Raw genomic sequence first — 25,608 nt, 5'->3', positions numbered from 1 at the left:
TGGGGCAAGATAACCTTTAAGATGTTGACTCAGTCTATCACCATGCACAAAACTCAAGTCCAAATGGATTAAAGACCTCAATATCAGTCCGAACACACTGAACCTGATAGAAGAGAAAGTGGGAAGTACTCTACAACACATGGGCACAGGAGACCACTTCCTACGCATAACCCCAGCAGCACAGACATTAAGGGCCTCATTGAATAAATGAGACCTCCTGAGACTGAGAAGCTTCTGTAAAGCAAAGGGCACTGTCGCTAAGACACAAAGGCAACCCACTAACTGGGAGAAGATCTTCACCAACCCCACAACTGACAAAGGTCTGATCTCCAAAATATATAAAGAACTCAAGAAACTAGACCGTAAAAGGCTAATCAACCAAATTATAAAATGGGGCACTGATATGAACAGAGAATTCTCAACAGAAGAAGTTCAAATGGCCAAAAGACACTTAAGGTCATGTTCAACTTCCTTAGCGATCAGGGAAATGCAAATCAAGACAACTTTAAGATACCATCTTACACCTGTCAGAATGGCTAAAATCAAAAACAACAACGATAGCCTTTGCTGGAGAGGTTGTGGAGAAAGGGGTACACTCATCCATTGCTGGTGGGAATGCAAACTTGTGCAACCACTTTGGAAAGCAGTGTGGTGGTTTCTCAGGAAATTCGGGATCAACTTACCCCTGGACCCAGCAATACCACTCTTGGGAATATACCCAAGAGAGGCCTTATCATACAACAAAAGTATATGCTCTACTATGTTCACAGCAGCATTGTTTGTAAAAGCCAGAACCTGGAAACAACCTAGATGCCCTTCAATGGAAGAATGGATGAAGAAAGTATGGAATATATACATATTAAAGTACTACTCAGCAGTAAAAAACAATGACTTCTTGAATTTTGCATGCAAATGGATGGAAATAGAAAACACTATCCTGAGTGAGGTAAGCCAGACCCAAAAAGAGGAACATGGGATGTACTCACTCATATTTGGTTTCTAGCCATAAACCAAGGACATTGAGCCTATAATTAGTGATCCTAGAGAAGCTAAATAAGGAGAACCCAAAGAAAAACATATAGGCATCCTCCTGAATATTAACCTTCATCAGGCGATGAAAGGAGACAGAGACAGAAACCCACATTGGAGCACCGGACAGAAATTTCAAGGTCCAAATCAGGAGCAGAAGGAGAGAGAGCACGAGCAAGGAACTCAGGACCGCGAGGGGTGCACCCACACACTGAGACAATGGGGATGTTCTATAGGGAACTCACCAAGGCCAGCTGGCCTGGATCTGAAAAAACCTGGGATAAAACCGGACTTGCTGAACATAGCGGACAAAGAGGACTACTGAGAACTCAAGAACAATGGCAATGGGTTTCTGATCCCACTGCACGTACTGGCTTTGTGGGAGCCTAGGCAGTTTAGATGCTCACCTTACTAGACCTGGATGGAGGTGGGTGGTCCTTGGACTTCCCACAGGGCAGGGAACCCTGATTGCTCTGTGGGCTGATGAGGGAGGGGGACTTGATTGGGGGAGGGGGAGGGAAATGGGAGGCGGTGGCGGGGAAGAGACAGAAATCTTTAATAAATAAATAAATATAAAAAAAAGATGTTGACTCAGTTCCTGAACAATTACCCACGTACATATGTTTTGACTCAGTCCCTGGGAAACGGGGTCAAAATGACCTCTTACCTCATCTGATCTGGCAACCACTCTTGAGCCAATTATTGGTAACAGCCCTTTTGAATAAGCCAATCATAACAGTCAAAGAACAACCCCCAGACACCCCCCTGCTTCTCTGGCTTTTTCCTTTAAAAGTAGCCTATACCAACTATTCGGGGTCTCTCCGCTTCCCGAATGCTGAGGGACCCTGTCATGACAGAATTAATAAAATCCTCATGCTTTTACATCAGCTGTGGTGTGAGACATGGTCTCTTGGGCCGACTCCTCCTCGGTGATTGGACTCTAGGGTCCAACAGTTTACACCAGTCACAGGAATGGTGCTCCCCCTCTGGCCCGAATGAAATCAGTCACTCTACTTCACCTAGCCTTTTGTTATTCCAAACCTTAAGCATAGACAGAAACAGACATGGCTGGGATAGTACCTTCCAAAGTCAGTGTTTTGCTTTGACATTAAGTAGCGGTGGTTGTTAGAGCCCACACCAGACTCTGCCCAGGTTATACCTGCCTGTAGCAGTCTCTCCTCCCTCATAGTGGATTCCTTTTAAAGGCCCCAGGCTAACAGACTCCAAGCTAACAGGAGCCTGTACCATGGATCCACCTTAACTAAATGGGCTCATCCTCTGCCTGTCCCCTTCCTCAGTCAGGGCCACACACATCCTTTCCTCACAAGACCCATTCATCGTCCAGCAGCCCCTGCTTCTGAGGGCTCAGAGACCTGATTACCAGGGTACTATGGACTGTTCATCAGTCACATGACATAGGCCCTTTCCCTCCTGAGACCTGTGAGAAAGGACTCAGACTCGGCCAAATGGGGTTGGACACTCCTCAGAGCGCCACCATGCTGCTGTGTGTCTATGTGATGGTTTAAGTTGCTGGGCTGGCGTGAGAGCAGTCCGTTAAGTTGCTGGGCTGACAGTCCTTTGCTTAGGTCACCAGGAAAGGGACCACAACCTTTCAATTACGTGAGAAACAAGACCCTCACTTTGTAATTACAAATTCAAGAGATGAGGGAAAGTTAAAGTTTTGTTTTACAATTCTGTAGACATGGATGTCGGCCTACTACAAATACTGGCCTACCAGTTTGGCACAAAACAGTGTTTTTTTTTTTTGGTGTTTATGTTTCAAGAAATAGTAATTTTTTTTGAAGGTCCTAATTGCAAAAGACAGCCTGCCCTCTTCCCATAGGCTGGTATTCCAGAGAGCTCCATGACCTTTGCTCTCACCTAGCAAAGCACCCTCGCCAAGCTCCCCATCCTATTGGCTTAGAACATACAGCCTTATCTATCCTATGTCCTAGGTCTTGGGATTCTCTCCTTTTCCGAGCGTCATTGGCTCAGTAACGTGACAGAGAGCCTGTCACTTTTCAACCCTAAGATAAACTGGAGTGCATAGACAAGCAGGCACCAGCTGTCAGCTCAGGGAAGACAGGGGTGTGGCTGGGGAACCCACGTTGGTGGCAGGGGTTGGGCTAGCGCCTCCGGCTTATCTGTTTAATTGTGCGCTAACCCACCTCATACTGAAAATGAAACATTATTATTTACTTAATAATAAAGTTTATTTTAATATTTAATAATGAGTTAATATTTAAATCTACTATTTAATAATAGAAAACTATTTAATATTTAATAACAGCTTATTTTTGTCTCAAGGTCCCAGGGAGTCAAAATTCACAGTGATGTAGAAGGCGTGGCAGCACACAATATTATTTCTTGCAAAATAAAGGATCAAAGGACCCCGGCCTCCATAAGCATAGGTTAAAGGGGAAAAAAAATAAAGACTACAACGAGTGCTTACAATAAAGGTCTATCATTAACACTTTAAAAAGAATTCAGCCGTGATTAACCAAACAGCCCTGGAAAAGGGGGCTCACTTAGTTACTTTAGCCTAAGGGTGGCTCGGGAAGAGCAGCGGCAGCAAAGGCGGCCTAGGGACAGCCGTGGGCCAGTGACCACAGGCACAGCGCGCGTGCGAGCAGGGAGAGCCGAGCGAGGGAGGCGGCGGCGCAGCCGGGCGGCCGGAAGGCCCGCGCAGAGCATCCGGGTGAGAGGCGGGAGGTCGGAGCGGCTTCCCGGGGCGCCGCCTCACCTCGTGGCGGGAGCTCGCGGCGGTGCACGGAGCCCGCCTCCCCGCGCGGACTCTCGCTGCTATGGTGCCGCTCGCGGGCGCCTGCGGAGGCGCCGCGGGTCCGCCCGCACGGGGGCGCCGGAGCGCGGCCATCGGGCCTTCCCTCCGCCCGCCGGAAGCGCTCTCCTGACCCTGCGCGCCGCGGGAAGATGGCGCTGGAAGCTGGCGACATGGAAGAGGGGCAGCTTTCCGACTCGGACTCCGACATGACGGTCGTCCCCAGCGACAGGCCGACGCAGATGGCGGTGAGCGAGAGGGAGCGCGGGAGACCGGGCTGGGCGCCGGGGGCCGCGAGGCCGGGATGGAGGGGCGCGGGCGGCCCCGGGATGCGGCGGCTCGGAGGCCGCGGGGCCCTGCCGGAGACTCGACCCCGCGGGGCCGCCGGCCTCCCGGCACGGGCGAACATCTCCTCGCTTGCGGCTCCTGCCTCTGCAGAGTCCCTGCTCCTGCACAGCCGCTCCCGGAGACAGGATTTGCCCAAAGGGAGAACGTGGGGACGGAGAGCTGTAACTGCGTTTGATGCTCATGTTTTTGTCCCTGGCGGATAGCGAGCTCCTCGCGTACCCGGGGCCTCGTTTTCAGTGTTCCCCCCGAGTTTGGTCAGCTCCCACGTGCAGCATGGAGGCACCAGGCTTTGTTTCTGCTGTCCGGGGATGCAGACGGCATCTCGCTGTGTCGCCCACGGCTGGACTGGCACGTGAGCTGTCGTCCTGCCTCCTAGGCTCCAGAAGTGCTGGGAGATCCCTCTGGAACGCTTCCTAATCTTCTGAGACTCCTAGTACTCCCGCAGAGGGCTACCCGCCAGGCTACCCGCACTCCATCCTCGGCACCGCCACTAGCTGCAAAATATTTAACTGCTCCGTTTTGGTGTTCAGGTGGGACTGGCGTGATGGACACTGTAAGGCCTGGCCAGTGTTGGCAGCGGATGTTACTGGCTTAAGACATCTCACTCGGTTTAAATACCTAAGAGGAACTCAATAAATGCGTGGTTTTGTGTTTAGTATAAAAAGCAAAGATTGAGGGCAAAATTACAGTTAGAAGAAATACACTCAGAGCTCTATTGCATGCCAGAGTGAGCGATTAATAATAGCGAATATTTCAGAATAGCCATGGGGTGGGGGTGTAGCTCAATTGGTAGAGTGTTTGCCTAGCATGCTGGAGGCCCTGAGTTCAAGCCCCCTCTACTTAAAAGCCAAGTGTAACCTCCCCCCATAAAAGGATTTTATTCACCATAAAGTCTTTTTTTTCACCGTAAAGAAATGACAAACGTTTAAAGTGATAAGTAGGCTAACAACCCTGATTTGGACATTACAAACTACATACACAAATTGAAGCATCATATTATACCACATAAATTTTTGTGGTTATTGTGTGGCGGTCAGATTTTTTAAGTATTATCTTTACATGTAGATGTCTTAGGAAATTAATACTAGGATCTTATTTTTCAGTTCCTTTAAAAGTTGTTTACGTTAAAAAGTTGGTTAACATAATGCTGTGAAAACTGAATTTTGAGGGGTTTTGTTGTTGTTGGATTTGAGTCAGGGTGTCTTTTTGTAGCCCAAAGTGTCCTCAAAACCAGGATCTTTCTGCCTCAGCCTCCTGATCTCTGATTAAAAGGTGTGACTGCTACACCTGATGGAACCTGCAGTTAAAAGTAATGTGTCTGGCCAGGCGGTGGTGGCACACGCCTTTAATCCCAGCACTTGGGAGGCAGAGGCAGGCAGATCTGTGTGAGTTCAAGACCAGCCTGGTCTACAAGAGCTAGTTCCAGGACAGGCTCCAAAACCACAGAGAAACCCTGTCTCGAAAAAACAAAAACAAAAAAAAGTAATATGTCTGGGATTCTTCCCCATAAGAGCTTTCCTTCAAATGTTTTGGTGTTTTTTTGTTGTTTTGTGTGTGTGTGTGTGTGTGTGTGTGTGTGTGTGTGAGAGAGAGAGAGAGGGGGGGGGTTTCACTATATAGACCTGGCTGGCCTTGAACTTACAGAGATTTGCCTGCCTCTGCCTCCAAAGAATGCTGGAATTGAAGTTGTGGGTCGCCAGGCTCTACTATCCCATCGAATCTTAAAGGAGTAGCTGCAGAACCATATAAGGGAAGTTGGTATATCCAATGAGAAAATACATTTTGGGGGAGAAAGATAACTGTCTTAACTGACAGTAACAATTATTGTGTATGTCATTCTTACAAATGTGATCTTTAAAGGTGAAAAGTAAAGGCTTTGGTACATTTTTTAGGTCTTTCAGAACTGAGTTAGCCGGGCGATGGTGGCGCACGCCTTTAATCCCAGCACTCGGGAGGCAGAGGCAGGCGGATCTCTGTGAGTTCGAGGCCAGTCTGGTCTACAGGACAGGCTCCAAAGCCACGGAGAAACCCTGTCTCGAAAAACCAAAAAAACAAACAAACAAACAGAACTGAGTTAATTTAATAGGGATTAGATTTGTTTCAGCTGTCTTTGGAGTGTGATTGTTTTGGACGCTCCGGCTGAATCTCCACTACACTTTTTCTCCCTCCTCTTTTCTCCTTATTAAGGTCTTGCTGTGCAACTCAGACAGGCCTGAACCCACTGTGTAACCTAAGTTGTCCTTAAACTTGTGATCCTCCTGCTTAGCCTCTGGAATGCTGGGGTGGCAGGCGTGCGCAGTACCTACATTGTTGTGGAAGCTAGCCCATGGTAGGTGGATGAATGTTTTGTGGAACTGACTGTAATTTCTCTCTCTTGCAGAAAGTACTAGGTGGGGGCAGTGTTGCCTGTGCACCAGTCACACACTACCGGACTGTTAAAAACGTGGACTCGAGTGAGGAGAGCGTGGATTCAGATGAAGAGTGCTCTCCTTGGAAACGTAAGAGACAGAAGTGTCATAATCCTCCTCCCGAACCAGAGCCTTTTCCACTTGGCCAGAGCAGTCAGAAAGCAGTCAATGGCGGAAAGAAGGTGAACAACATTTGGGGTGCCGTGCTTCAGGAACAAAACCAAGATGCAGTGGCCATTGAACTTGGCATCTTGGGAATGGAAGGCACCCTTGACAAAAGCAGGCAGTCTGAGACCTATAATTATTTGCTTGCTAAGAAACTAAGACGGGAATCTCAAGAGTATACGAAGGAATTAGACAAAGATCTAGATGAATATATGCATGGTGACAAAAAAACAGGGTCAAAGGAGGAAGAGAATGGGCAAGGCCACCTCAAACGGAAACGGCCTGTCAAAGACAGACTGGGTAACAGACTAGAAATGAACTACAAAGGCCGCTATGAGATCACAGAAGATGACTCTCAGGAGAAAGTGGCTGATGAGATTGCTTTCAGGTAAGCACTTGACTACATATCCGCTATTTACAGGAAGAAAATAGATGTTAAATACATTCTTTGTGAGGTTGTTTTTATTTGCTTGATTTTAGGGTCTCTATAGTCCCTGCTGTCTGGAACTTGCTATGTAGACCTGGCTGGCCTCAAACTCACAGAGATCCATCTGCCTCTCAGAGCTGGAGTTAAAGGTGTCTGTCACACCTGGCTGAGGGTTTGGTTTGGTTTGGTTTGGTTTTTCTTAAAGGAATCAACCCAGGGCATATTTGACTATGAATGCATTTGTGTCTTTTTTTTAAATGTACATTGGTTTGAAGGTGTCAGATCCCCTGGAATTGAAATTACAGACATTTGTGAGCTACCGTGTGGTTACTGGGAATTGAATCCGGGTCCTCTGGAAGAGCAATCAGTGCTCTTAACTGCCAAGCCATCTCTTCAACCCCTACATTTGTGTCTTTTTTTTTTTTTTTAATATTTATTTACTTATTATGTATACAATATTCTTTCTGCCTGTATGCCTGAAGGCCAGAAGAGGGCACCAGATCTCATTTCAGATGGTTGTGAGCCACCATGTGGTTGCTGGGAATTGAACTCAGGACCTTTGGAAGAGCAGGCAACGCTCTTAACCACTGAGCCATCTCTCCAGCCCCATTTGTGTCTTTTTAAAGATAACTTTGAACTGGAAACTTGGTACAGTGCTTGACTAGCATGCATGAGACCCCGAGTTCAATCCTTAGTACCCCATAAACTGGGCATAGTGTTACATGCCTGTAATCCCAGCACTAAGGAGATGGGAGATCAAAAGTTTAAGATAATGAGTTCTCAGCTACATGATGCCAGCCTGGGCTAGATGAAATACTGTCTCAAAAGGGGGAAAAATCGGGGGTGGGGGTGGGGGGCTGGCAAGATGGCTCCGCTGCTCCCCAAACCTGGTGTCAGTTTAATTCCTGATCCCATGTGGTAGGAGTAGAGAACTGCCTCCTGCAACTCTCCTGACCTCCACATTCGTCCACGCAAATAAATGGATGTAATTTTTTACCATTATTTCTAAGATGAAAAGTAAAATATATGTTAATATGATAATCACTCTTCAGATATTGATTTTTTTTTTAATGGAGACAAATCTGGTTTTACAACCATTGCTTTTATTATTATATTTTACAACCATTGCATTTAAAACCTTTCTCTCATCACCCAGGAAAATTCTTTGTGTCCGTGTCCATATACCCATTTACTGTAAATACCCTTCTCTCCTTCCCAGACAGGCATACTTTCTGTCCTTGTAAATTTGCCATACACATGCAGCCATAGCGGTATTCATTTTTGTAGGTTTTTTTTTTTTTTTCCAAAGCAGGATTTCTCTGCCTCTGTAGTTCTGTAGACCAGGCTGGCCTTGAACTCAAAGATCCACCTGCCTCTGTCTCCCGAGTGCTGGGATGAAAGGCGTGCACCACTTGCTATGCCTAGCTATTTATTAATTAATAAATGAGGAGTGTTGCTTTTTGTGTATTTTCGGGTTTGTTTTGGGAAAGGTCTCCCATAACCCAGGCCAGCCTCAAACTTACTATGTAACAAGGTGGGTCTTGAAATCTGATTCTCCTGTCTCTACTCCCAAAGGCTGGGATTGTAGATATTCGCGACCATACTCTGACCCTGTGTTTTTATTGCTTGTGTATAGATTGGTGTATCTCCAGACTGAATGGGTAGTCTGCGTTTATTTATTATGAATAATGCTGTTAATGAACACCTTTGCTTGTAAATCCTTTATGTTCATTTCTTTTGGGTAAATAGAATTGTTTGGCAGATACTAAATTGTTAATTCATGCATTTTTCACAGGTTCAGATTCTAACTTACTAGCTCTAAGTCACTAGTCACATATTTGAAAATAAGTATTGCTGTCAGGAAACAACTGTTTCAGGCAATGTCTGTGCTGGTTAGTTTTGTTTTGGGTTTTTGTTTGTTTTTCTTTTTAATTGTCAAGGTGGTTGCGGCCTGGAGCGGTGGCTCATTAGTTAGTAGCACTGGCTGTTCTTCCCGAGGATCCAGGTTCAATTCCCAGCATCCACATGGCAGCTCACAGCCATCTGTAACTCCAGTCCCAGGCAATTGAAGACCCTCTTTTGACCTTTGCGGGCATTGTGTGCATATGGTGCATGCACATGTATACATACAGGCAAAACACTCAGACAAAAAATAAAACAGTCAAAATGAGGCTGGGTTTCAAGTCCAGTTGCAGGGGACCTAGCATCCTCTTCTGGCCTCCTGGGCATCAAACATGAGACATACACGCAGGTAATAGATACACCTACACCTTCAAAAAATTTTAAATAGAAGTTTGGAATTTGTATTCTGAAGAAATGTAGAATTTATAAATCAAAGTCTCCTTCAGCAACGAGGAAACTGAGGCCCAGGAGTTACCTGGCTTGCACAAGGTTGTTGACTTTGTGAGGGTCAGACCTGAAGCTGAATCTTGGTTACCTGTTCCTCCTAGTCTGATGTCTTTTCCACAGTATTGCATAGCTTCCTGTGAGGAGAAACCAAGGTACTGGGTCTGACTGGAAACGTCTTCCGCACTGTTTCTTGTCTATGGGGACCATGGGCTCTATTTGACCCAATTAGTAGAGTTCCTCCAGCTCCCTGTATTTGTTTCATTTACTGCTTTTTTGAAATGGGGTCTGTTGTATGTTTTACTCTTTTGGCTTTTTTAGGGGGCCTGCTATCCAGCTCAAAATCACACATGGAGGCTTATTCTTAATTATGAATGCCCACCCTTAGCTTGGCTTTTTTCTTGCCAGCTTTTCTTAGTTTAAATTATGGATCATCTACCTTTCCTCCCTGGACTTTTATATTTTTCTAATTCTTTCCTTGTTACTCAGTGGCTGTCTGGTGTCCTTCTCGTTCTCTTGTTTGCCTTTTTCTCGCCTCTCCTTTTTTACTCTCTGCCTGCCAGCCCCGCCTATCCTTGCTTCTGCCACCCTGTTGGCCGTTCAACTCTTCATTAGCCCATCAGGTGTTTTAGAGAGGCAGCGAATCACAGCTTCACAGTTAATCAAATGCGGTATAAACAAAAGTCACACACCTGAAAATTTTATTCCCCAACAAGGGTCTGTCTGTCTGTCTGTCTGTCTTTATTTATTTATTTATTTATTTATTTTTATTTTTTTCTCCCCAGACAAGGTTTCTCTGTGTAGCTTTGGAGTCTGTCCTGGAACTCTTATCTGTAGACCGGACTGGTGTCGAACTCACAGAAATCCCCTGTCTCTGCTTTCTGGGTGCTGGGATTAAAGGCGTGTGTCATCGTGCCTGGCACTCCCTGTATTATTCATCTCTGAAGAGTAGGATGAAAATAATGTCTAACATTTGGAAGAACTGACGTGTGCAGATAAGGCCAGCCATTAGGATTAAGCTGTAAGAAACCATCGGAGGTTAATTTTGAAGCAGAATAACTGAAAGCATGCTATGTGTTTGTTAGTTGTCTTGGCAGAAGTGCACGAGTTTATCACCTTTACATTTAGAGCTGAATTCATGCACCTCACTCAGCGCGCTTTTGAAACTGCCATAATCCAAACGGCAAGAAGAGCCTTAGTTAAGAACAGATATGGGGCTTGAGGTTAGCAGCTCCAGTGATTCCACGGCTCATGGGTGGAGAGTAGAAAAGCGGGTGTTAGCAGGAAGATTTGAATTCCAGTTGTGAACTGCACTGGGGGTTAAAGTAGATTTCAACAGGTAGTAATTGCTTTGTGTTCTCAACAGGTTACAGGAACCGAAGAAAGACCTGATAGCCCGAGTAGTGAGGATACTTGGGACCAAAAAAGCCATTGAACTCTTGATGGAAACTGCTGAAGTTGAACAGAATGGTGGTCTTTTCATAATGGTAATGCTAATACTGTTTCTGGGCTTGGTTTTGGGAGTTTTTGTTTGTTTGGTTGGTTAGTTTTGGTTTGGGTTTTTTGAAACAGAGTTTCTCTGACTGACTGGCTGGGGGGAGCTTTCTCTGCAGACTAGGGTTGGCCTCAAACTCAAAAGAGTTTTCTCCCCAGACAAGGTTTTTCTGTGTAGCTTTGGAGTCTGTCCTGGACCTCTATCTGTAAAGTGGGCTGGCGTCGAACTCACAGAAATCCCCTGCCTCTGCCTCCTGAGTACTGGGATTAAAGGCGTGTTCCACCACTGCCTGGCACCTGTTTCTGGGTTTATAGTATTATCTGTATTTTATTTATTTAAGCAAAATTAACTTGCCTCTCTGCCCCCCCCCCATGACCCGGTTTCACTATGTAGCTCCACTATCCTTAGACTCTACCACCCCAGCCTCATCAGTGCTGATTCTGTAGGCTGTCATTTACCCTCTTACAGGAATAATTTTAAGACAACTGTGTAGAAGGAACCGAAAGCCCAAGTTGGAAGGCTTTGTTTTTTGAGCACAACTTACTGTGGTTTAGCTAAATTATTCAATTTCTTGTGCTCAGTCTCCTCGGGTAGAAAATGAGGAAGAATCCTTTGCTATAAGGATTAGATGAGATGGTACACAACTTAGCTTAGTGCCTGGCATTATGGTTGCAAGGCCAGCCTAGTTTACAGAGTAAGACCCTGTCAAGAAAACACTTAAGTTATAATAATAATAAGCCAAATAGAACTGAGTATGATGGGATTTGTCTGCAACCTCAACATTCAGGAAGCCAAGGCTTAAGATTGCTTAGGGTTCCAGGCAGCCTAGGCAAGACCCTGCCTCAAAAATAAGCCAAATCACAAATAGATACATAGTAAAACTGCATGATTAAGAGTTCAAGGGTAGACTGGAGAGATGGCTCAGAGGTTAAGAGCACTGGCTACTTGCTCTTCCAGAGGTCCCAAGTTCAGTTCCCAGTGACACATGGTGGCTCACAACCATCTATAATGACATCTGGTGCCTTCTCCTGGCCTGAAGGCAGGCAGATCACTTTATACATAATAAATAAATGAACTTTAAAAAAAAAAAAGCTCAGGTAAGAAAGAAAACTATCTGGAACAATCCACATGTGGGAGAGCAATGACAGGAAAGGCAGTTGAGAAAAATGGCTCATTGTTTGTATGCTGGCCAGACTACCGACAGTGTCTCTGTGAAAATGGTTTTACAGATTTCATTAATTCAGCTTAACTGTGAAATAAGGATGAAAGTGTGGATGTCTTTCTTCTGCTCTTGGTTTGTAGTGTGTTACCCCGTAGGCACAGCACAGGTAGTAACCTGCTGTGGACCGACAAGTTAAGAGCTCGTGGTGTTCTTGAGAGGCCCTGTTTAGTTCCCAGCACCCCTGTTGGATGGCTCACAGCCTCCTTTAACTCCAGCCCCACAGGGCTCCAAGGCACCAGCACTCACACTATCACACATAATGTTTAAAATTAACAAATTTGAAAAAGAATTGAGAACATTGCTGAAAAAATAGCCTATAATCTTAAATTATAGAAATTTGCAACAAAAGATAAAATTAATCATATAGGCTATTTAGATTTTCATTTACTTGAACTTTATGAAGATCAAAATTTATTAGTAATATTGTAATTTTTTTAAAAAGAAAACTCTGGGGCTGGAGAGATGGCTCAGTGGTTAAGAGCATTGCCTGCTCTTCCAAAAGTCCTGAGTTCAATTCCCAGCAACCACATGGTGGCTCACAACCATCTGTAATGAGGTCTGGTGCCCTCTTCTGGCCTGCAGACATACACACAGACAGAATATTGTATACATAACAAATAAATAAATACATATTTAAAAAAAGAAAACTGTTCCAGTGAGTTAATGCTGGTCTACTGAATATTGAGATGTGAGTTCAAGTGCACGTTTGATATATCCTTTTTGAATAGAGTGCCTGCTTTGTATTGAGAGCTGTTGAGTCTGAAGACAGGAAAAACTCAGTTTATTGCAGTAATTATAAAGGTGGCACATGCCTATAATCCCAGCACTTAAGGCAGAGACAGAGGATCGCTGAGCTGAGCTACCTAGTAAGTTTCTGACTCACTACCCTACATGATGAGAACCTGTCTCATAAAAAGGGGGGGAGGTAGTAGTGGCACATGCCTGTAATCCCAGCACTCAGGAGACAGAGGCAGGCAGATCTCTGAGTTCGAGGCCAGCCTGGTCTACAAAGCAAGTTCCAGGGCAGGCACCAAAACTATAGAGAAACCTTGTCTCAAAAAAACAAAACAAAATAAAGGCCTTTGAAATGGCTTAGTAGGTAAAGACGTTTTTTTTTTGTTTTTGTTTTTTGGTTGAAATTATATTTATTGCTTTTTTTTTTTTTTAAAAAGTTAAACTTTTTTTTTGAAGAAAGGTGTGCACACATGAGAAGTTCAGTGGACAATTTGCAGAAGTTTGCTAACTGTTCCATGCCATGACTCCACCATGGGTGGGACCAGGGATGAACTCAGAACATCAAGCTTGGCGAAAACGTCTTTACCGCCGGGCGGTGGTGGCGCACGCCTTTAATCCCAAGTGTATTAGCACTGAGAGAAAAGAAATAGATCGAATGGAGGTATAAGGGAAGAGGGCAGAGAAGAGTAAATATGGTCAGGGTAGAGGTCTGAACTGGCTTAAAAGGCAGAATAGTAAGTACTAATACTGATTTATAATGCTTTGACCATTAGTCCAGTATTAATGAATCTGTGTGTGTGCGTGCATTTTGTTTGATTGGTGTTTGATTTGTTGTCACTTTGGTGGGTGATTAAACCCAGTCTTGTGCAAAACATGCCCTTTTCCACTGAGCTACACCTTAACCCCAACAGATTGTTTTAAATAGAGTGTCCTTAAGCAGTATTCAAGTTTGAACAAATTAATGTTGTACTGCATGTACTGCATGTTTTAATTTGCTAATTCAGTGTTGGTGGCAACTTTATAGAATATGTCATCATGAGTAGTGGGAAGTAACAGTAGATACATATATCTTAGTGTGTATATTTAAATCTAAAAATCTTTTTTTTTTTTTTTTTTTTTTTTTTTAGTTTTTTGAGACAGGGTTTCTCTGTAGCTTTGGAGCCTGTCTGTCCTGGCACTAGCTCTTATAGACCAGGCTGGCCTCGAACTCACAGAGATCCGCCTGCCTCTGCCTCCCAAGTGCTGGGATTAAAGGCATGCGCCACCACCGCCCGGTTTAAATCTAAAAATCTTAAAAAGAGCCAGAATCAGATCTGGGTTTCAAATCTGGTCCTGGCTGTCTCCATACGCATATGTCTATTGAGATATATCTTGGTCATTCATGAAGCCCGTGGCCTGGGAACTGGGCTTGTAGCTTGGTGACTTTCCTAGCATGGCAAAGGCCCTGATTTCTATCTCAGCACTGGTAAATAAGTAATCAGTCTTTGCGTATAAAATTGTTGCAAAATAAATTGGAAATATTCTCGAAAAATTGCCTATGGAAATGTCCATATAATTTACTCTTTTTAATTCCTTTCCGTAGAATGGTAGTCGAAGAAGAACACCCGGTGGGGTTTTTCTGAATCTCCTGAAGAACACTCCTAGCATCAGTGAAGACCAAATTAAGGTAATGACAATGACTGTGTCCTTGGCTTTATGATGCATCAAAAAGCCAGCCAGACTTGTGAAAATACACACTTGTAATCCCAACATGCAGAGGCAGAGGCAGGAGTGTAGGAGGAGGGCCCGTGCACATCCCAGGAAAGATTCCATTTTAAAAGATAGAGGGAAGTCAGGCAGGGTGGTGCTTGCCTTTAATCCCAGCACACAGGTACAGGTGGGGGTAGGTGGATCTCTGTGAGTTTGAGGCCGGACAGCTATATGAGAGCCTGTCTCAGAAAGAGGAGATAGAAAGATGCATAGTTCTTTTTGGACTTCTACTCAGTCTTTCTTCCTTCTTTCCCTCCCACATTCTTCCTTCTTCCTTCCTTTTTTTTTTTTTTTTTTTTTGTTGTTGTTGTTGTTTAGTTGTCCTGGAACTCACTTTGTAGACCAGGCTGGCCTCAAACTCACAGACATCCTCCTGCCTCTGCCTTCTGTGTTCTGGTTTAAAGGTGTGTGCCATCACCACCTGGCTAGTCTAGCGTTTTGAGGATTGGTTTTAAGAACATGCAGTTGGGCCAGTGAGAGGGTTCAGTGGGTAAAGGTGCTGGCCACTAAGGCATACAACCTGAGTTTAGTCCTAGGTCCCACATGGTGGGCCTGCAGAACTGACCCCTGCTAGTTGTCTTCTGACCACATGTGCACAAGCATGCACACACACAAATAAGTGTAATAAAATTTTCTGCAGGTGCAGTAAAAGTGAGTTTGAGAACTAGGGTGTAGCTCAGTAGTGTAGCATGTGCTTAGTTTGCCCAAAAACCCAAGTTCAATAAAGAAAAGAGAAAGACTCTTTTAAATGTCAAATGTAAGGCTGGCTAGATGCCTCCAATGGTAAAAGCGTTTGCCATGCCAGACATATAATCTGTCATGATGCTGCAACTAGCCTTTTAATTGCCACAATGGTGACAGTCAGTCTATAGAGTTTGGAAGGCAAAACCAGATTTACTGAGTAGAGCTTTTTGTTTTGGCTTTTTTGTTGTTATTTTTGGTTTGGTTTAGTGTGTGTGTGTGTGTGTGTGTGTGTGTGTGTGTGTGTGTAAAAATGAGAAGGTAAGTTTGGTTTTTGCTTTTGAGACCAGTCTCACTATGTAGCCCTGGCTTGCCTCTGCTTCCTGAGTGCTGGGGATTAAAGGTGTGCACCACCATGCCCCACCTGCAGTTTCTTTTTAATAAGACTTGCAGTGTTTGGTGGGAAAGGAACTTCATAATCATTTATGCAAGATATTATTAGAGTTTTTTTTTAAGCTCAAGATGCTTAATAAATTAAAATGTGCTTCTATATAAAATAAAAGTGCATCTTAACCTCTTGAAACCAGGTTGTGATTTCAAGGATTACAGAATTACATACCTGTAATTCCAGCACTTGGGAGGCAGGGGCAGGAGGATGCTCACAATTTGAGGCCAGCCTGGTCTACAGAGTGAGTTCCAGCCTGGCCAGGGCAGTGTAGTGAGACGATCTCATAACAAGCATATATTTACTGGTACTAGTTTTGTGCCTCAGAAAGAATTTTTGACTGTCAGAATTTGGGGTGCCATAGCTATATACTACAAGTAGTGAGTGAAGACTACATATCCAGCCTGGAGTTTCAGCAGTGCCAGTGATAGAAAGCATTGTACTCTTCAGTGTTTGTTTTGTGTTTGTGTTTACCCTGCATGTGTGTATGCATCCCATGTGTGTACAGTGCTCTCAGCCCAGAGGGGAGTGTGTTGGGTCTCCCTGAAACTGGAGTTACAGGTAGTTGTAAGTCAACATGTTGGTACTGGGAACTGAACCCAGGTCTGGACAAGCAGTAAGTACTCTTAACTGCCATCTTTCCAGCTTCTACAATAGTATTCTTTTTTTTTTTTAATTTTTGTTTATTATGTAGACAGTGTTCTGCCTGCATGTATGCCTGCAGGCCAGAAGAGGTCACCAGATTGCATCACAGATGGTTGTGAGCCACCATGTGGTTGCTGGGAACTGAACTCAGGGCCTCTGGAAGAGCAGTCAGTGCTCTTAACCTCTGCGCCATCTCTCCATCCCTACAATAGTATTCTTAGATGAAATTGTTACATTTTGTAAATGGTATGTTCTTAAATAGGTCAGTTTAATTTCGTAGCACAGGTAGTCATATGTAGTTAAGATGTTTCAAAGTCAGTATGTCTTTAATCTTTTATTCAGGTTTTTGTGTTATCAGTTACAGTTTATTTAAATTCTAAACAAAATTTCCCCATGGTAGTTTCTCTTTTAGCAAACAGGTATGGGACGGTGTCCTCACAGTAGATTGGTTATGAGAAATGGATGACGATAAAAGGCCTGCCTCATAATATACGTATAACAAATAATATGGGATGGCTTTTGTTTTGTTATTTTTAGCCAAAGTTGTTTTTATTTCAGGACATTTTCTACATTGAAAATCAAAAGGAATATGAAAATAAAAAAGCTGCTAGAAAAAGAAGAACACAACTATTGGGGAAAAAAATGAAACAAGCTATTAAAAGTCTGAATTTTCAAGAGGATGATGACACATCACGAGAAACTTTTGCAAGTGACACTAACGAGGCCCTGGCCTCCCTTGATGAAGCCCAGGAAGGAGCTGGCGAAACCAAACTGGATGCAGAGGAAGCCATCGAGGTGGACCATCCTCAGGATTTGGACATATTTTAGGCACGTTTTGGACGTTCTGAAGATAAACCTTTGTACAAACATAGTTTCCATTTCTGCTGAGGTTGCTGTGCTGTGCACCGAATCTAGAGAATGGAGAGCTGTTGCTGTTTCCTGTTTGAAGTGAATACGCGTGTGGGCAGTCGAGCGCCATTGAAGGCGGTGTTAAGGTGGCCATGCCTGTCGGGTGTGCAGCACAGGTCTGATTTCTCATCCTGCTGCCTGCACTGACTGTTAAGGCCCGGGTCTACCTGCGGTCGCTCTGTCCAGCTCACCGTTTCATGCCGTTAAGAAGCTTTTGTTTTCTGATTTATCTTGGTGGCGAACTATGCTTTGGTTTTAACACATTCCATTAAAATATGCTAAAATGTACATAAATTGTTCAGCTCTTGCATCCAATTGTTCCTGTAGGGTGGGCAGAATCTTGGTATGAACCAACATCTTGTCTTTCTGCTTCAGCCTAAGTAGTGCTAAGATTATGGATTTATGCCACCGTGTTCTATTGTTTGGCAATTTTTAAAAAGCTATTTATTATTAGATGGGTAAGAGTTGGAGGTGTGGGAGCCATGCATGTTGTGGTCAAAGGGCAGTTTTGTGGAGTTAGGTGTTTCTTTCCCTTTAAGTGGGCTCTAGGTTGTAAGGCCTGCACTTCAAACATCTATCTGCTGAGCCATCTCACTAACCCCTTTCCGGCACTCTTAAAGACAGAAACAAGTGTGTGGAAGCTGCTTGCCATCTGTTGAAAGCAAATAAATAGCAGAAGCTTTTTTCTTTCTTTCTTTTTTTTTTTTTTTTTGAGATAGGATTTTAATAATATAATTTGGGCTGTTCTTAGAACTCATTGTGTAGACCAGGCTGGCCTCAAATTCGCTAAGTAGCAAATGATGGCCTTGAATATCTCATCGTCCTGCCTCTTCCTCCCAAGTGCTGTGGTTAAGGCGTGCACCACCACTTGGTTTCTCCAGTGTGAAAGCCTGAACTTAAGGTTCAGTCATGCCGAGTTAGTACCACCAACTGATCTGCATCCTGAGGCTCTAGAGAGTCAGCAGACTTTCCTGTTTGTCAAATCCGCAATGTCTCCAGCTATTATCATGTTTTAATTGATGATAGTGTTTTTCACAAAGAGACTTAAATAGCTCCGAGCTGCATACTCCTAGCTACTAAGGGTTGCTGTGGCATTAGCAGGACAATTGTTACATCAACGGCAGCAGTTTCATCAGAATTAGGCTGTGTGAGGTTCTAGGTAAGAATTTTGTCATTGCTGCCAGTGATGGCTTTGGAAAAAGATGCCTGTCCTGCTTTGCCGAAACTGGACAAGAGCAGTACAGCAGGGAATGCAGCGAAGCCTGCCAATAAGTGAGGACCTTGGGGTTCCGGGCTGCTGGTTTGCTGTTTGTAGTAGAGATGGTGTAGGGCCTCACACAAGCTAGGCAAGTGATCTACCATTGAGCTTCATCAGCCTCCTCATTACACCCCCAGGAAAGGGTCTTGTGTAGTCCAAGCTGGCTTTGACCTCCTTATATAAGGTGGCTGAGAATGGCCTTGGACTCAGTCTGCTTCTACCTCCAGAGTGCTCGAGGTGCTGGTGAGCACCACCTAGCAGTGTAGAGATGGGACCCAGTCCTTATGAGTGCTAGGTAAGCTCTCTACCACCTACTTTTCATCCCTTGTCCCTGGCAGCCCCTCAATATTGTTATTCTTCTGGGGTTTTTTTTTGTTTGTTTTTTTGTTTTTTTTTTTAATTAAAACACCCATTACTTGGATGTGTGTGTGTGTGTGGTGTGTATGTCCTTGGAGGCTACAAGAGGATATCAGATTTGTGGGGAACTGGAACCATAGGCAGATGTGAGCAGCCCAGGTGGGAGCTGGGAACTGAACCCTTGTCTTCAGGATAGAACATTCAAGTGCTCTTAACTGCTGCAGCCTCTAAGTTTTTTTTTTTTGTTTTTTGTTGTTTTTTTTTTTTTTTTTAAAAATAGGTTCTCTTATAATAAATACACTCTGACCAATTTCCTTTTCCTCCATTCCTTCTAACCCCCACCACCTTCCCTTCCTCCTGTTTCCTCATAAGAAAAGAGCAGGTCTCTAGAGAGGACAGCCCAACAGGACAAAACAAGATGAACAAGCCTGGACAAAGCAATCCAATAGGAAGAAGAGTCTCAAGAGCAGGCAAAAGAGTCAGAGATAGACCTGCTCCTACTGTTAAAGAGTCCCATAAAAAGTCCCAGCTAAGCCGGGCTGTGGTGGCACACGCCTTTAATCCCAGCACTCGGGAGGCAGAGTCAGGTAGATCTCTGAGTTTGAGGCCAGCCTGAGCTGGAGAGATGGCTCAGCAGTTAAGAACACTGGTTGCTTTTCCAAAGTTCCTGAAATCAGTTCCCAACAACCACATGGTGGCTCACAACCACCTGTAATGAGATCTTCTGGCCTGCAGGCAGAATACTGTCTACATAATAAAATCTTAAAAAGAATTCACTTTATTTAAAACAAGCAAACAAAAAACTCCAAGCTAACAGCCATAGCATATGCAGAGGACCAAGTGCAGACCCATGCTGGCCCCGTGCTTGCTGTTTCAGCTGAGCCCATGTGAGCCCTTAGTTGAGCCAATGGGCCATGTTTGCCTGGTGTCCTCCATCCTCCCCCTCTCCCCCCACTCATACAGTCTTTCCTCCCCCTTCTGGGGTAGTGTCTCCTTAAATTCCTTGTGAGGCCTCTGCCTCTGCTTCCCAAATAGCTGGGATTGCAGGCGTCCACTATCAACTCTCAAGTGAGTCCTGGGTTTTCTGTCCATTTATTAAGCAGTCTGGGACATGGAAGAGCATAGTAAATTTGAGTTTTGTCTTAGCTACTTTTTTATTGCTGTGAAGAGACACCATGGCCAAGGCAACTTATAGAAGGAGTTCATAAGAAGCTTATGGTTTCAGAGGGTTAGCCCATGACCGTCAATGTCAGGGAGCATAGTGGCAGGCAGGCAGGCAGGCATACTGAAACAGCTCACATCTTATAAGCAAGCACAAGGCAGAGAGAGAGAGTGAGAGTGTGTGCGCGTGAGCTAACTGGGAATGGCAAGTTAACTCAACCCCCTTTCTCCTTTCCTAGCTTCAGGAGTGAGGAGATTCACTTGCCACGCTTCTCACTAAAGCAAGGCATGATCCCGACACGTTACGTTATGCCTTGGAAAGAAAGCATGAAATTCAGGAATGTGAATCTGAAGGTATTTTCTCACCAATATTCAGGTTAAAGTCTGCCTATGGCTGTTAGAGATAGATGCTTTCCACCAGGCCTGACCTGGGGCCCACAGGATGGAAGGAGAAATCTGGTTCCTCCAAGTTGTCCTCTGGCCTGCGCGCACACACATGTGCCCACTAAACAAACTAAATGTGATAATAAAAATAGAACCAATTTTGTATAATTTCTAAGGTATATATAGCAATGCAAAAAACTCATTTTTTGTATTTTCACATATACTTGTAAACAAAAATAACCCAAATGCAAACTTAAAGTGGACGCATGACACCATTTGAGGTCTCGTCCACTCCTGGGCAGTGCTGGAGGCTGAGCCGGCGTGGGTGGCAAGTCGGCATGAGTAGTAAAGCTACAGCACAGGAGCTCCGTTTGAGACCGTGCTGGATATTCAGGCAGAGCGCCAGGGAAGCGGCTGGTCTAGGTTTGCAGGTAAGACTTGCCCCTCGGTGCTGCTAGCCAATTTGAAAATGTTTTCCAAATTCAAACTGGCCGTTATAGGGCACTTCTTTTCCCTCCCCTCCCCTCTCCCTCCTCTCTTCCTCTTGTTCTTTCCACTTCTCACCACCCCCTCTCAAACTGAGTTTCAACTCTGGAGCCCAGATTCTCCTAGAACTGACTATATAGCCCAAGCTGGCTTTGAACTCATGGTTATCCTCCTGCCTTAGTTTCTCCAGAGCTAGGATTACAGACATGGGCCAACATACCTCTCTAGTAAGTTACTTCTTTAAAGAGTTAGAATGTATTAAACTATAAATTATTTGAATTTTTTTTTTTTTCGAGACAGGGTTTCTCTGTGGTTTTGGAGCCTGTCCTGGAACTAGCTCTTGTAGACCAGGCTGGTCTCGAACTCACAGAGATCCGCCTGCCTCTGCCTCCCAAGTGCTGGGATTAAAGGCGTGTGCCACCACCGCCTGGCGAAATTTTCAATAGAATAGTTAATGTTGAATAAGAGTGTGTTTTGACAAGGCAGGAAAGTCTTAGAAATTATAAATAATTAAATGGAATAAAATAAATTATAAAACATGGCTCAACTATTGCCATATAAAATGCTCATATATAATGCTATAAAATAAAAAGTTGCATTTTCCTTGAGATATATGGGGGGTTTGTTGGATTTTTTGGTTTGGTTTTGGGTTTTGTTTGTTTGTTTTTGAGAGAGGGCTTCTCCCTAGCTGTCTCACCTACCTCTGCCTCCTGAGTACTGGAATTAAAGGTGTGCACCACCACTGTCCAGCTTGAAATATTTTTTATCTAATACTTAAAAAACAAAACCTAAAGAAATTAAAATAAGACTTTCTTAAATTTTGGGGTGTGTGTGTGTGTGTGTGTGTGTGTGTGTGTATGAGAGAGAGAGAGAGACAAAGAGACAAAGTCTTATTATATATTCCTGGTTATCTTGGAACTTGTATATAGACAAGGCTAGGCTCAAACTCAGATCCACCTGATCTCCCTCCCAAATGCTGGAATTAAAGGTGTGTACCACCATGACTGGCTTTTCTTCAGTCTTAATATTGGGATCTATTTTATATAATTTGATGGCGTAATGAATAGCATTGCAGAGACTGGAGAGAGTGTGGTTAAGAGCACTAGCTGCTCTTCCAGAGGGCCAGGGCTCTGCCAGCACCTACATGGCAGATCACAACTGTAATTCCAATTCTAGGGAATCTGACATTCTCACAGAGACATATATACAGGCAAAACACCAATACACATAAAAAAATAGAAAAAATTAATAGCATTGCATGGTGAGACACTGCTTTTAACTATTCTTTTCACCTATTAGAAATACAAGATAAAAACTTTATGAACTGAAATTGGAAATACTGAATGTATTAAAGAAAGCTTGCTTGCTTTTATAAAAGGTATGTTTTATTTTGTCTTTCTGTTGCTGTGAAGAGACACCATGACCACAGCAACTCTTATAAAGGAAAACATTTAATTGAGGTGGCTTACATTTTTAGAGGTTTAGTCCATTATTATGGCACGACGTGGGAGAGTAGAGGCAGACATGGTGCTGGAGAAGGGGCTGAGAGTCCTACATCTTGATCTCCAGGCAACAGGAAGTTAACTATATACCACTTTGAGCATAGCTTGAACAAAGGAGACCTCAGAGCCCACCCCCACAGTGACACACTTCCTCCAACAAGGTCACACCTACTCTAATAAGGCTACACCTCCTAATGGTGTCACCCCCTATGAGCTTATGAGGGCCAATTACCTTAAAACTACCACACATTTATGTATAAGTGTGTGTGTGTGGGGGCTCTGGTTGGTTCACCAGGTGGGTCCCAGGGACTGAACTCCAGTCATTAGACTTGACAGCAGGAGCCTTTACCACCTGAGCCATCTCATTAGCCCCTCCTCCTTGTGTTGTTTTTGTTGTTGTTGTTTTGTTTGGGTGTGAGGGTTGACCCATTAGGCTTCCCTGTGGTGCTGGGCACACTCTACCACTGAGCTGCCATCTTCAGCTGGATCTTTTTAGTGTTTTTAAGGATGCTTCACTTTTACAGTTGTAGGTTAATGTATTCCCAACAACTTTTACAATATTACCGGTGACTCTGTGTGTGTGTGTCTGTGTCTGTGTGTCTGTGCGTGGGTGTGGGTATGCAGAATTCTACCTTAAACAGTTACCATGAATGAAGTATAAAGAATAAAATGAAATAGCATGCTCACACTGAGTAACAGTTACTGTGCTGTAGCTTGCTCTTCCCTTTGCCTTAGATGCTGACATACTTGCATAAACGTAATTTAAAAATTAAAAAGAAAGGGCTGGAGGGATGGCTCAGCGGTTAAGAGCACTGACTGTTCTTCCAGAGATCCTGAGTTCAACTCCCAGCAACCACATGGTGGCTCACAACCATCTGTAATGAGATCTGGTGCCCTCTTCTGGCCTGTAAGCATGCATGTAGACAGAAAATTGTATAAGAAATAAATCTTTAAAAAATTTAAACAGAAAAAAAAAGCCAGAAAAAAGCCAGACATGGTGGCACACGCATTTAATCCCAGCACTTGGGAGGCAGAGGCAGGAGAATCTCTGTGAGTTCAAAGCCAGGCTGGTTTAGATATCAAGTTACAGGCCAGCCAACTACCTAGTGAGCCTATAAGAGCACTGGCTGATCCTCCAGAGGACCTGTGTTCAATTTTCAGCACCCACATTAGCAATACACTCTAATATAGTCACTGAGTGGGGGAGGAGAAAGAGAAAAAGTCTTTAAATCTAACATGAAGATTAGTCCCAGCCACTGCCAGCACTATTCAGCAGAGTGTTTTCTCTCTTAGCAAGCGGAAGCGTGTGGGATCTATGCTGGCCCCTTGGAAGATTCTCTGTTCTGGGGTTACAGTGAGCGGCTTTGCCATGGGGAAGACCGGAAAGTCGTCCTGAAGAAAGGCCCTCCGGAGATAAAGATTGCCGACATGCCTTTGCATTCGCCTCTCTCCAGATACCAGAGCACCGTGATCTCCCATGGCTTCAGGAGGCGACTGATCTGATGTGCCGACCTGGGGGAGGGTAGCCGTATGCTTGCCCAGCACACAAAAGGTTCAGGGTTCCAACCCCATTACTACTAAAAGTAATAAAATGATAAAGTAGTTCAGTCTCTTGCCCTTGCGCCGTTCTGGTGCTTAAGTTCATTGCATTTTGCCGAAAAGTTTAATTTAACGATTGTTAAGTCAAAAGCATAATATCGATATCTTTGAAGGTTTAGAGAGGGCTAATATAAGTTCTGAGGCTGTCTGAGGTGGGGTGGGAGAGGAAGGAAACTGCTTCGTGGTGGATTTCCCAGGTGGATAACGAGCAACGGATGAGCCCCATGCTATCGTCTTGTGCATGCAGTCCCAGCCACTGCCAGTCCAGCTAAGCTGCCTCGTCTGGCAAATACTGTTTGGCAGCAGACATCCTCTGGCTTTTACAATCTTTCCACCCCATCTTCTGCTTTGGTCTGAGTGTTAGGGAAAGGAGAAATCATGTGGATGTCCTATCTATGAGCTCCATAGTCTTATTCTCTGCATATCGACCAATTGTGGGTCTCTATGAAAAAGAAGCTTCTCTGATGAGGGTTGCAGTATGCACTAATCTATGGCTGTCAAGGTAAGAACGTGGGGGCAGTGGTTGGTTACTCCCGTAGCCTTCTTTCCACTGTTGCAACAGGAGGCATATCTACTTACGGCTTCTTAACCGGGTAAGACTGTTGCTTGCTTTTCTTCTTTGGTGGCATGCATAGACCCTCCTAGGACTCAGAATGCTAGCCAGCTGTGATGGAGCTTTCAGTCCCAGCCGTTTCTCCAAGTCCCGTGATTCACGTGATGTCTCCAGCACTAAGGTTTTGCCATCACATTCATCAAGGGGAACCGTGAACAAAGGCACCAGCTTGTAATGTTAGGGGAAGATGTCTATGGGACCTTGCTGAACAACAGCTTGCAAAGAGGTCACCCACACTTGGAACTGGGCTTGTTATTCGATATCCTATGGTGTCTGACAGAGACATTGTTCCCATTATAGAGTACCTCCATTAAAACTCCTTTTCTGTATGTACTTATCTATATTAGGAAGCTTCTACAGTAGGTTTCTGTCTTAGGGTTTCTGTTGCTGAGAAGAAACACTATGATCAAAAGCAAGTTGGAGAGGAAAGGGTTTATCTGGTTTACACTTCCACATCATAGTTCATCACCAGAGGAAGCCAGAAACTCAAACAGGGCAGGAAGCCAGAGACAGAAGCCAATGTAGAGGCCATGGAGGAGTGATGCTTACAAGCTTTCTCTTCCTGACTTGCTCATCCTGCTCTCTTACAGGACCCAGGACCATCTGCCCAGGGATGGAACCATCTTCAATGGACTGGTCCCTCTCCCATCAATCACACTTAAGAAAATGCCTTATAGCAAAATCTTATGGAGGCGTTTTCTCAGCTGAGGTTCTCTCCTTTCAGATAACTCTAGCTTGTGTCAAGCTAATATAAGACTAGCCCGCACAGGTTCCATGTAGCATTTAAAAAGATTTTTCGTGTTATCACTTCCCAAATTCCTCCTTCTATTCCCCCCACTCCATTTAACCCTTCCTCTTCCTCTCT

The 25,608-nt window shown here is 44.3% G+C and overlaps 2 protein-coding genes across 2 annotated transcripts; both read left to right on the top strand.

Annotated features, from left to right (window-relative positions):
• The first annotated feature begins 3,728 nt into the window (after window positions 1–3,728).
• On the top strand, window positions 3,729–18,074 carry LOC121440689 (phosphorylated adapter RNA export protein-like). Its single transcript, XM_041641487.1, has 5 exons — window positions 3,729–4,056; window positions 6,537–7,117; window positions 10,869–10,989; window positions 14,537–14,620; window positions 17,033–18,074. Exons 1-5 carry the CDS (start codon window positions 3,961–3,963, stop codon window positions 17,300–17,302), a joined length of 1,152 nt encoding a protein of 383 aa, XP_041497421.1. The 5' UTR covers window positions 3,729–3,960; the 3' UTR covers window positions 17,303–18,074.
• A 384-nt stretch (window positions 18,075–18,458) lies between these two features.
• Window positions 18,459–24,081, top strand: LOC121440606 (testis-expressed protein 43-like). The gene is made up of 3 exons (XM_041641363.1): window positions 18,459–18,655; window positions 20,312–20,513; window positions 23,825–24,081. Exons 1-3 carry the CDS (start codon window positions 18,570–18,572, stop codon window positions 24,032–24,034), a joined length of 498 nt encoding a protein of 165 aa, XP_041497297.1. The 5' UTR covers window positions 18,459–18,569; the 3' UTR covers window positions 24,035–24,081.
• Window positions 24,082–25,608: the final 1,527 nt, after the last annotated feature.

Source organism: Microtus oregoni, unplaced genomic scaffold (genome assembly GCF_018167655.1).
Source record: "Microtus oregoni isolate MIOR12 unplaced genomic scaffold, Mior012 000069F_ref0000032, whole genome shotgun sequence".
Classification (NCBI taxonomy): Eukaryota; Metazoa; Chordata; class Mammalia; order Rodentia; family Cricetidae; genus Microtus; species Microtus oregoni.
This window is presented reverse-complemented; position numbering and strand designations above follow the sequence as displayed.

What these genes read in the sequence shown, in the direction of transcription:
- LOC121440689 (XM_041641487.1), top strand. Translation starts at nt 3,961, where the DNA reads ATGGCGCTGGAAGCTGGCGACATGGAAGAGGGGCAGCTTTCCGACTCG. An exon ending in GCTGATGAGATTGCTTTCAG is followed by an intron (nt 7,118 to 10,868) that starts GTAAGCACTTGA and finishes TGTTCTCAACAG; the next exon opens with GTTACAGGAACCGAAGAAAG. An exon ending in TCAGTGAAGACCAAATTAAG is followed by an intron (nt 14,621 to 17,032) that starts GTAATGACAATG and finishes TTTTTATTTCAG; the next exon opens with GACATTTTCTACATTGAAAA.
- LOC121440606 (XM_041641363.1), top strand. Translation starts at nt 18,570, where the DNA reads ATGGCTTTGGAAAAAGATGCCTGTCCTGCTTTGCCGAAACTGGACAAG. An exon ending in GCAGCGAAGCCTGCCAATAA is followed by an intron (nt 18,656 to 20,311) that starts GTGAGGACCTTG and finishes CTTATAAGCAAG; the next exon opens with CACAAGGCAGAGAGAGAGAG. An exon ending in TCAGGAATGTGAATCTGAAG is followed by an intron (nt 20,514 to 23,824) that starts GTATTTTCTCAC and finishes TTTCTCTCTTAG; the next exon opens with CAAGCGGAAGCGTGTGGGAT.